Source organism: Coregonus lavaretus (assembly GCF_964263955.1).
Source record: "Coregonus lavaretus genome assembly, contig: HAP1_SCAFFOLD_6989, whole genome shotgun sequence".
Taxonomy (NCBI): domain Eukaryota; kingdom Metazoa; phylum Chordata; class Actinopteri; order Salmoniformes; family Salmonidae; genus Coregonus; species Coregonus lavaretus.
Window position 1 is genome coordinate 17,501 of NW_028158707.1, and position 11,954 is coordinate 29,454.

General features: G+C 43.9%; 1 protein-coding gene across 1 annotated transcript in view; it reads right to left on the reverse strand.

Moving 5' to 3' along the window:
* The window catches only part of LOC311123672 (uncharacterized protein), a gene marked incomplete at its 5' end in the record, with an annotated part of 14,810 nt that extends 11,380 nt beyond the window's left edge, over positions 1-3,430 (reverse strand). Inside the window, one exon of the mRNA XM_084197916.1 lies at positions 3,425-3,430. Coding sequence (XP_084054042.1) covers positions 3,425-3,430 — 6 coding nt within the window. The remainder of the gene's footprint in view (positions 1-3,424) is intronic.
* Positions 3,431-11,954: the final 8,524 nt, after the last annotated feature.

Below are 11,954 nucleotides of genomic sequence, written 5' to 3' on the forward strand. Positions count from 1 at the left end.
ATCAACCTCGGTCTGGGGCGCCATGCAAGATCTCACTTCGTGGGGCATCAATGATCATGAGGAAGGTGAGGGATCAGCCCAGAACTACACGGCAGGACCTGGTCAATGACCTGAAGAGAGCTGGGACCACAGTCTCAAAGAAAACCATTAGTAACACACTACGCCGTCATGGATTAAAATCCTGCAGCGCACGCAAGGTCCCCCTGCTCAAGCCAGCGCATGTCCAGGCCCGTCTGAAGTTTGCCAATGACCATCTGGATGATCCAGAGGAGGAATGGGAGAAGGTCATGTGGTCTGATGGGACAAAAATAGAGATTTTCGGTCTAAACGCCACTCGCCGTGTTTGGAGGAAGAAGAAGGATGAGTACAACCCCAAGAACACCATCCCAACCGTGAAGCATGGAGGTGGAAACATCAGTCTTTGGGGATGCTTTTCTGCAAAGGGGACAGGACGACTGCACCATATTGAGGGGAGGATGGATGGGGCCATGTATCGTGAGATATTGGCCAACAACCTCCTTCCCTCAGTAAGAGCATTGAAGATGGGTCGTGGCTGGGTCTTCCAGCATGACTATGACCCGAAACACACAGCCAGGGCAACTAAGGAGTGGCTCCGTGAGAAGCATCTCAAGGTCCTGGAGAGGCCTAGCCAGTCAAGACCTACAGGAAACGTATGATCTCTGTAATTGCAAACAAAGGTTTCTGTACCAAATATTAAGTTCTGCTTTTCTGATGTATCAAATACTTATGTCATGCAATAAATTGCAAATTAATTACTTAAAAATCATACAATGTGATTTTCTGGATTTTTGTTTTAGATTCCGTCTCTCACAGTTGAAGTGTACCTATGATAAAAATTACAGACCTCTACATGCTTTGTAAGTAGGAAAACCTGCACAATCAGCAGTGTATCAAATACTTGTTCTCCCCACTGTATATATATATATATATATTTTATATATAAACACAAACAAACAGAAACAACAACACAACCACTACACCTGATACACACCACATGTCCACACCTGATACACACCACAACATGCCCACACCTGATACACACCACAACATGTCCACACCTGATACACACCACAACATGCCCACACCTGATACACACCACAACCACTACACCTGATACACATCACAACATGTCCACACCTGATACACACCACAACATGCCCACACCTGATACACACCACAACATGCCCACACCTGATACACACCACAACATGTCCACACCTGATACACACCACAACCACTACACCTGATACACACCACAACATGTCCACACCTGATACACACCACAACCACTATACCTGATACACATCACAACATGTCCACACCTGATACACACCACAACATGCCCACACCTGATACACACCACAACCACTATACCTGATACACACCACAACATGCCCACACCTGATACACACCACAACATGCCCACACCTGATACACACCACAACATGCCCACACCTGATACACACCACAACATGCCCACACCTGATACACACCACAACCACTACACCTGATACACACCACAACATGTCCACACCTGATACACACCACAACATGCCCACACCTGATACACACCACAACATGCCCACACCTGATACACACCACAACATGTCCACACCTGATACACACCACAACCACTATACCTGATACACATCACAACATGTCCACACCTGATACACACCACAACATGCCCACACCTGATACACACCACAACATGTCCACACCTGATACACACCACAACCACTATACCTGATACACATCACAACATGTCCACACCTGATACACACCACAACATGCCCACACCTGATACACACCACAACCACTATACCTGATACACACCACAACATGCCCACACCTGATACACACCACAACCACTACACCTGATACACACCACATACCCACACCTGATACACACCACAACCACTACACCTGATACACACCACAAAATGTCCACACCTGATACATACCACAACATGCCCACACCTGATACACACCACAACATGCCCACACCTGATACACACCACAACCACTATACCTGATACACACCACAACATGCCCACACCTGATACACACCACAACATGTCCACACCTGATACACACCACAACATGCCCACACCTGATACACACCACAACATGTCCACACCTGATACACACCACAACCACTACACCTGATACACACCACAACATGTCCACACCTGATACACACCACAACCACTACACCTGATACACACCACAACATGTCCACACCTGATACACACCACAACATGCCCACACCTGATACACACCACAACATGTCCACACCTGATACACACCACAACATGCCCACACCTGATACACACCACAACATGCCCACACCTGATACACACCACAACATGTCCACACCTGATACACACCACAACCACTACACCTGATACACACCACAACATGTCCACACCTGATACACACCACAACATGTCCACACCTGATACACACCACAACATGCCCACACCTGATACACACCACAACCACTATACCTGATACACACCACAACCACTACACCTGATACACACCACAACTTGTCCACACCTGATACACACCACAACATGTCCACACCTGATACACACCACAACATGCCCACACCTGATACACACCACAACATGTCCCCACCTGATACACACCACAACCACTACACCTGATACACACCACAACATGTCCACACCTGATACACACCACAACATGTCCACACCTGATACACACCACAACATGTCCACACCTGATACACACCACAACATGTCCACACCTGATACACACCACAACATGTCCACACCTGATACACACCACAACTTGTCCACACCTGATACAACCCACAACATGTCCACACCTGATACACACCACAACATGTCCACACCTGATACACACCACAACATGTCCACACCTGTCCATGAACACATGCAAACACACAGTAGCCTCCCCTTTCAATACACTGGATACATATCGAATTCAAACACCATTATGTCTGTTGGGTTCTGTCACACTTCTCAAAATGGTCAATGTAAGGTTTCCAGATTTTATCAAACGTTTATTTTTGCTTAATTTTATAAAACAACGGAATGTAATTACATAGTTCAGCCCTACAGTTCGTTATTGACGGTGAGAATTATGCTTTCCAATTGATAGCTATACATTTGTTTGCAGCAATTAGACCTAGGTTACAAAACTTTATTTGATATTGATCACCAATATTTACATTTCCCAACAGACATAATCATGGAGATGGATGGATATACATTTCTAGACACAATAATATGACAGCACAGACATTATCCCAAAATGGTGTCAGTTTGTCACAGGACCACAGCATATGAAACAGGGTTCCTTTATGCTTTTTGCATCTCCCACAGAGATGAAACATTTCTGGGTGCATTACATGCATTCTGGCAGGAGCGGAGTAAATCCTATGGATTATTTTGAATTCCGATCATTTATGTCGAAGGCTGTATGAGCAAGTATGAAAATGTTCACATATCTGTGACCAATAGTTTTAATATTGGTAACTTTCAAGGATTTTATGTAATTTATTTAACAAGACATCTGGTGGCCCTTTTGGGTGTCTGTAATTATCTCTGGCCCTCTGTGTGGCCTTATCACATGTAAAATAAATAACATAATCAAATAAGATGATTTTAAAACAAAAAAAATAGAAAGACAAAGCTGTAAAACAGTACCCTAAATGTAAACCATCACCTTAGTGAATACCATTGGTGTTTAATATGAGGGGTTCAGCATGAAGCATCCTTTATTTGATTTTTTAACGCTTTTATTTATTTTACGATGTCAATATGACTTTGTTGTAAATGCGCCAAACTGGTGGCAGTTGTGAAAAAAGTACATACTTGGAAGAGTTGCAGAGTTAATTGAAAATTATGCCATTGTTGACTAGATGTTTTTTTCATTAATTAGTCCATTTTCTTTTGAACCATATGGCCTGTCCACTAGAAACTCATGGACAATATGGACAAATTAATACTATATGTGAATACATTTAAAAAAAAAAAGTTATTCAAGTATAAATTACCAAAGTTACCACAGATTGCCATAGATTACCTGTTACTTACCGAAATTACCAAAGATTCTGGTAACTTTGGTAACCCTAGTCCTGAATACAGAGCAAAATATTGTTGTTTGGATTCTGATAAAACCCCATTGACTCTAAAATACGTCACATTAACCTCATCTACCCTCCAGCTGAATAAATGATTTCCACTTCATTTCTTAAAATAGAAATGGAGGGCTGAATAAAACTGTGTTTAATTTGCATCGTCAACTTTTCTTATCTGGCTGTGAACAGTGGCGTTAGTGCCTGGAGCTGAGAGGTTGATAAATGGCATGGGTATGTGAAAGAGCGCACACACACACACACACACACACTCAATCTTTCTCTCACTCTCTCTCTCTCTTACACACAAACACACACATATATCCATCCATCATCAGAGACAGCTCAATGAAGAGACTGTCTGTTTCTTTCTCCTATTTCACATTTAATTAAACACAGACTGGTTTGATTAATATCTGCTATATTCTGTCTATCGGGTTTGAAATAAACTGGTGTCAATATATCACCTCACGTATGAATGTGAATGTCCTCTCTCTCTCTCTCTCCCCTCTCTTTCTCTCTCTCTTTCTCTCTCTCTCTCTATCACTCTCTCTCTGTTGAAATAATGATTGAGGGGGTTAGAACCAAAGTACACAAATAATCGCACCATAAATATAGTTAATTGCTGTTACAATTTTTTCCAACTGCTTACACACAAAATCTTTTCATGTCACACGATTTTTGAAACCTCTCACTCAAAGTGCAAAACTACACACCAAATCTCCAAAACCATAAGCTATTTCTCAGCCTTTGACTCAGTTGTCAATAGCATAAAACACTTTTTTCAAAACACTACACACAATTCTCTACCTAAAACACAAAAATCTAACAGGAAGTGACTTGCTTTCCTTTTCCAAACACAACCAATCAAAATGCTACACTTATTCACCAGGTCACACACACACTCCTCACATGTGCAAACACTAATTGCTTAACTGATCACTAACCAATCACTGCTTTACTGTAGTATAGGCCTATAAATAGGTCAAAGGTCAGATTACCTGTTTTGAACAATGGATGCCAACAATGGACAGAGAGCAAGAGGAGTAGGAGGGAGAGGCAGGGGACAACAACGAGGACAAATTCAAAGATGAAGAGTTGGAGGAGGAAGAGGAAAAGGAAGACGAAGATGAGGGCAAAGAAGAGAAGGAAGGAGAGCCATCTCTGATGAGATTAGGGCAACGCTTGTTGATCATGTGATCAACCATGGTTTGACCATGAGAGACGCTGGACTGAGAGTCCAGCCCAACTTGAGTCGATTTACAGTGGCGTCCATAATTCGAACCTTCAGAAATGAGAACAGGTATGCAACTATCTAATGACTATTTTAGCATTACAGTAATGTACTGTAAAATATGTATGACTGCATAGTATTGCATAAACATTTGTAACTCTAAGCCATCCATTTACTGCATTGAGGTTGGTTATCATGCTGTACTAAAATTTTTTGTACATTGTTTACAGTTCCTATGCTGAACACGTACTGTGTTTGAATTCTGTACAGAGTGGAAAGGCAAAGACATCATGGAGGACGAGGACGCTTGTTTAGATGTACAAGAGACTGCAATTATAAATATGGTTTTGGCCAACGATGCAATTAGGATTCGAGAGATAAGAGAGCATATCTTGAATAATGACACCATATTTAACAACATCAATGCTGTAAGCCTGTCGACCATACAACGCATCCTCCAACGGCACCAAGTGACGATGAAACAACTTTACAAGGTGCCATTTGAGAGAAACTCTGACAGTCAAGAATCTGCGACATGACTTTGTAGAGGTATGTATGCAACACTACTTCCAGTACTTCAGACATCCCATATTTACTCATCTGTATTTCCTTTTGTCTGTTACAGAGAGTATTGGAGATGGATGCCCATGTAATTCGCCATTAATTTATTTATGTGGATGAGGTTGGCTTCAACCTCACCAAAACCAGGTGCCGCGGAAGAAATGTAATAGGACAGAGGGCAATTACCAATGTCCCTGGACAGCGTGGGGGTAATATAACTATGTGTGCTGCCATCACTCAAAACGGGGTCCTCCATCACAATGCCACACTGGGTCCATACAACACCGGCCATATGCTCACTTTTCTGGATGCAAATTACACAATGCTTGTCCCTGATCCAGATCAGGAGCCTGCTAGATTTGTGGTTATATGGGACAATGCTAGTTTTCACCGGGCTGTTCTGGTCCAAAACTGGTTTGCCACCCATCCACAATTTGTAGTTTTGTACCTACCCCCATATTCACCTTTTCTAAATCCCATAGAGGAATTATTCTCAGCCTGCCGCTGGAAAGTGTATGATCGCCACTAATAAATATTTTCTGTTTCTACATTGCATTGGTGTTTACAGTGTACTTGTTACCCCTTTCAGCAGATTACTTTCACTGTAGAACATTGTATTGAAATGTAGATATAAGCCTATGAAAGACCAAAGAGCTTTAGATTTAGAACAACAGTGTTTACATGGTAGATCCAAAAATGTACTATTATGAAAGATGTGTTTGCCATTTGATGCAAATGCTTCATTCTGACATGTGTTTATGGCATTTTGAATGCCGTGTTACATTTTGAAGGAGATGTGAGGCATTTTTTCATTTTGTGTGTGCAGTTTTGGGAATTGTGTGTAGAGTTTTGAAAAAAGGAGACATCGTTTTGAAAACGTGTTGTAAGCAGTTGGAAAAAAACTGTAATTACAAATAGAAAATGCATTATTCAGCGTCTAAGTATGAAAGTGTCTTGTTCCTCTGATGCAGTTTGACAACTTCATCTCCTCTCTTATCTGTCAAAGTCGGTTACCGTGGCAACGAGCTGTCCACTGGCTCATCCAATCAGAAGGCTCGAGGGAAGGCTAGCGTATGATCAGCCTGTAGCCCCTTAACCCCTGCAGCAGGATTCATGAAGATCTAAAGCAATCCAGTAATATCTCAACCTTAGCCTCGTTCAGGCTCAGATCTCTCAGATCTATAAGAGGAACCCATTTGAGGGGGAGGGCTCAAGTGGCTTGGGATAGTAATGTAGCGGTATGTGTGAGTCTGGGAGAGCCACTCAGACAGGGAGTGGGAGGGAGACCACCTAAAGGCTACTGGGATAATAGACAGTCTGCAGAACAGACGACTAGCCAGGAAGAGAGTGGCTCTCCCAGACTCCCTCTTTCTCAGTCTTTATCTCCCTCTATCCTCTTCTTTCTCCTTCCATTTCTTTTCCTACATCCCTCGTCTCTGTCGGTCCACGCCAGAATCATCTCTAGACGTTGCTCATCTTAATAATTAAAAAGCACCTTTTTTTCTCTTCTAAAAGTCCCTCAAAAAAACAGAATCAAACAATAATAACCTGAGACGTAACCAATAATGAGAGTTCATGGCCGAGATCGTACGAAAATATACAATTGTGTCAACTTACAGTATGAATTTAATTAAACCGCTGGATGTTTTGGCAGAAAGGTTTCGCAGAGGAAAAACAAATGAAAAAACTGAGTGGAAAAAGTGAGAAGAAATTTGATAATGAATTTTGCTGCCCTGTTGCAGTTCAAACAACTACAGCTGCTTCCCAAGAAGAAACAAAACCAGGGTTTGGCCGGTTTCTTGTTTTAAATCATGTTTAGACATGTTTAGACAGATTCCATCCTAAATTCCATCCCAAATGGCACCCTATTCCCAATGTAGTGCACTAAGGTGCCATAGGGCTCTGGTCAAAAGTAGTGCACTACATAGGAAATAGGGTGCCATTTGGGATGCATCCCTGGTCTGTGATGCTGATAGTCAGTCAGTAGAGGTGTTTTAAAGTGAATAGTTGAACAGTTTCATAGTTAAGAAAAGGAAAGGGCTGTCTTGGTAATGGGGTCTCACACTGTCAACTATTGGTTTTCTGGTCTCTAACAGGGTCGAGGCAGGTGTGTAATTTGCTCTCTCTCTGTCTCTCTCTCTCTGTCTCTCTCTCTCTCTCGCTCTCTGTCTCTGTCTCTGTCTCTGTCTCTCTCTGTCTCTCTCTCTGTCTCTGTCTCTCTCTGTCTCTCTGTCTCTGTCTCTCTCTCTGTCTCTCTCGCTCTCGCTCTCGCTCTCTCTCTGTGTCAGTGTCTGTGTGTGCCTTGGGTGGAAGAGTAGGAGGAGGTTTAAGGCGTCCGCATGCTTCCCAACCGAAACAGTTCGGAAGAATTTATGCATATATTATGACGTCATTTTGTGATGTTTTTGTTCGTTTTGGACTTCAGTAAGTTTTATTTTTTCAGTTGTTCGGGCACACAACATTTTTTTTATTGAGGCAAGCCGAAGTCGGTAGCCGAAGTCGGTAGCCGAAGTCTACGCCCCTTCGTCGGTGATTGGTCAACAATAGGGATTCTTCAGTGAAGTCTTTGCTGTCATTCAATGAGAGACGACTCATTTTCATGCACATGGTGGACTGAGTCTGCCCAGTGAAATACAGTCTACCTGACTGACAACCTGTCAGAACTCAGGATATAAAACTCACACACACACACAGAGGTAGAAATAGACACCTTGAAATGTACGGCGGTACATTAAAAAAGTCACCATTGAAATCAGCCAGACACACACACACACACACACACTCACTCCTGTCCAGACTTGTCTGAACACTCCAACACACTTGACATTCAGAGAGACTGTTCCTTTGATCCAGCCTACGCTTCTTCAGACTGGCTGTGGTGTAACACTGTCTGATTAGGGCCCTGGATCACACACACACACCGAGACACACACACCGAGACACACACACACACACACAAACACACCGAGACACAGACACCGAGACACACACACACACACACACACAAACACACCGAGACACACACACACACACACACCGAGACACACACACACACACCGAGACACAGACACTGAGACACACACACACACACACAAACACACCGAGACACACACAAACACACCGAGACACACACAAACACACCGAGACACACACAAACACACCGAGACACACACAAACACACCGAAACACACACAAACACACCGAGACACACACAAACACACCGAGACACACACACACACATATACATTTTAATCCTGCATATTTAAGGAAGAAGTTGTAGCTCTCTAGTTAGTTAATGCATACTGCCTCTCAACACACAGCAGCAGTCTCCAACATACTCCATCCTGTCTGCATCAGGCAGGTACAGACAACACATCATCACTATCATCAGTTCTGCTAATCAATGACCACTTCACAAAATGACTCTGTGTTGCTCTTCCCAAATAACCGTTCCCTTACTAATGACAGGATCTCATCTTAGACATTCCTGCCAAACTCTCTGTGGTCTGCGGTATTTAGGTAGAGTATCTATCCTGCGGAAAAAAAATATGAACGCAATATGTAAAGTATTAGACCCATTTTTCATGAGCTGAAATAAAGAATAAAAGATCACAGACATTTTCCATATGCACAAAAAGCTAATTCCTCTCAAATTCTGTGCACAAATTTGTTTACATCCCTGTTAGTGAGCATTTCTGCTTTACCAAGATAATCCATCCACCTGACAGGTGTGGCATATCAAGAAGCTGATTAAATTCTGGCCACAGGCCCCTCCCCTTCTCTGGGTTTAACTGTCTCTCTTGCTGCCTCCATCTCTCACCTCTTCTCTCTCTCTCTCTCCTCACCCTCTCTCAGCTCTGTTCTTTCTGTCTATCCCGTTCTCTCTCTCTCTCTCTCTCTCTCTCTCTCTCTCTCTCTCTCTCTCTCTCTCTCTCTCTCCTTCCTCATTCTATCTCTCATCTTTCTCTATCTGGTTTCTACTGTGGAACTCAAGATAAGGAAAATAGACTGCTATCCAAGGGAAAGCAGGGAAGGAGGGGGGAAAGGAGGAATAGTGTGAATAATTAAAGGGTGTTTTGTTTCACTTAGTGATGTGCCTCTCCTCTCTTCTCTCTTCTCCTCTCTCCTCCTCTCCTATCACCTCATCTCCCCCTCCCCTCCCCTCCCCTCCCCTTCTCCTCTCCTCTCCACCTCCTCTCCTCTCCTCTCATCTCCTCTCCCCTTCCTCTCCTCTCCCGCTCCTCTTCTCTCCTCCCCTCCTCAGTCCTGACCTCCCTAAACAAACCTCCAGCATCAGTCCTGACCTCCCTAAACAAACCTCCAGCATCAGTCCTGAGCTCCCTATACAACCCTCCAGCATCAGTCCTGACCTCCACATGCAAACCTCTAGCATCAGTCCTGACCTCCTTATACAAAGGAGGGGGTAAGGAGGGGGTGAGGAGGGTGTGAGGAGGGATGGGGTGAGGAGGGAGGGGGTAAAGAGGGTGATGAGGGAGGGGGTGAGGAGGGGTAAGGAGGGAGTTGGGTAAGGAAGGGGTAAGGAGGGTGTGATGGAGAGAGAGAGCAGACCCTGCTCAGAGATGCAAATGAGGGTTGGCTGACTGGCACATGAATGGGTGAGCCCTGACATGTAGGTGGCACGCCGCCAGGCTTTGTGTCTGATGCACCCGCCACACACAGGAGGAGAGGAAGACAGGAGGAGGAGGAGGAGGAGGAGGAGGAAACTTCCAGAAACTTCCTCCAGTCACACAGAGACAAAAGCAAAAATGATGCTGTCTCCTCTCTTTCATCCCTTGTTTGTCTCTTTCTCTCTCTCTCCCTCTCTCTCTCTCTCTCTCTCTTTCTCTCTCTCTGTCTCTCTCTCTGTCTCTCTCTCTCTCCCTCTCTCTCTCTCTCTCTCTCTCTCTCTCTCTCTCTCTGTCTCTCTCTCTCTCTCTCTGTGTCTCTCTCTCTCTCTTTCTTTCTCTCTCTCTCGCTCTGTCTCTCTCTCTCTCTCTCTCTCTTTCTCTCTCGCTCTCTCTCTAACTCTCGCTCTCTCTCTGTCTCTCTCTGTCGCTCTGTCTCTCTCTGTCTCACTCTCTCTTTCTCTCTCTCTGTCTCTCTCTCTCTCTGTGTCTCTCTCTCTCTCTTTCTTTCTCTCTCTCTCGCTCTGTCTCTCTCTCTCTCTGTCTCTCTCTCTTTCTCTCTCTCTCTCTCTCTAACTCTCGCTCTCTCTCTGTCTCTCTCTGTCGCTCTCTCTCTCTCTCTGTCGCTCTCTCTCTGTCTCTCTCTCGCTCTCTCTCCGTCTCTCTATATCTCTCTCTGTCTCTCTCTCTCTCTCTCTCTCTCTCTCTCTCTGTCTAAATAAACATAAATATGGGTTGTATTTACAATGGTGTTTGTTCTTCTCTGGTTGCCCTTTTCTTGTGGCAACACGTCACACATCTTGCTGCTGTGATTGCACACTGTGGTATTTCACCCAATAGATATGGGAGTTGATTTTAATTATTTGTGGTTCTGTGTAATCTGAGGGAAATATGTGTCTCTAATATGGTCATACATTTGGCAGGAGGTTAGGAAGTGCAGCTCAGTTTCCACCTCATTTTGTGGGCAGTGTGCTCATAGCCTGTCTTCTCTTGAGAGCCAGGTCTGCCTACGGCGGCCTTTCTCAATAGCAAGGCTATGCTCACTGAGTCTGTACATAGTCAAAGCTTTCCTTAAGTTTGGGTCAGTCACAGTGGTCAGGTATTCTGCCACTGTGTACGCTCTTTTTACGGCCAAATAGCATTCTAGTTTGCTCTGTTTTTTGGTAAATTATTTTCAATGTGTCAAGTAATGATCTTTTTGTTTTCTCATGATTTGGTTGGGTCTAATTGTGTTGCTGGCCTGGGGCTCTGTGGGGTCTGTTTGTGTTTGTGAACAGAGCCCCAGGACCAGCTTGCTTAGGGGGCTCTTCTCCAGGTTCATTTCTCGGTAGGTGATGGCTTTGTTATGGAAGGTTTAGGAATTGCTTCCTTTTAGGTGGTT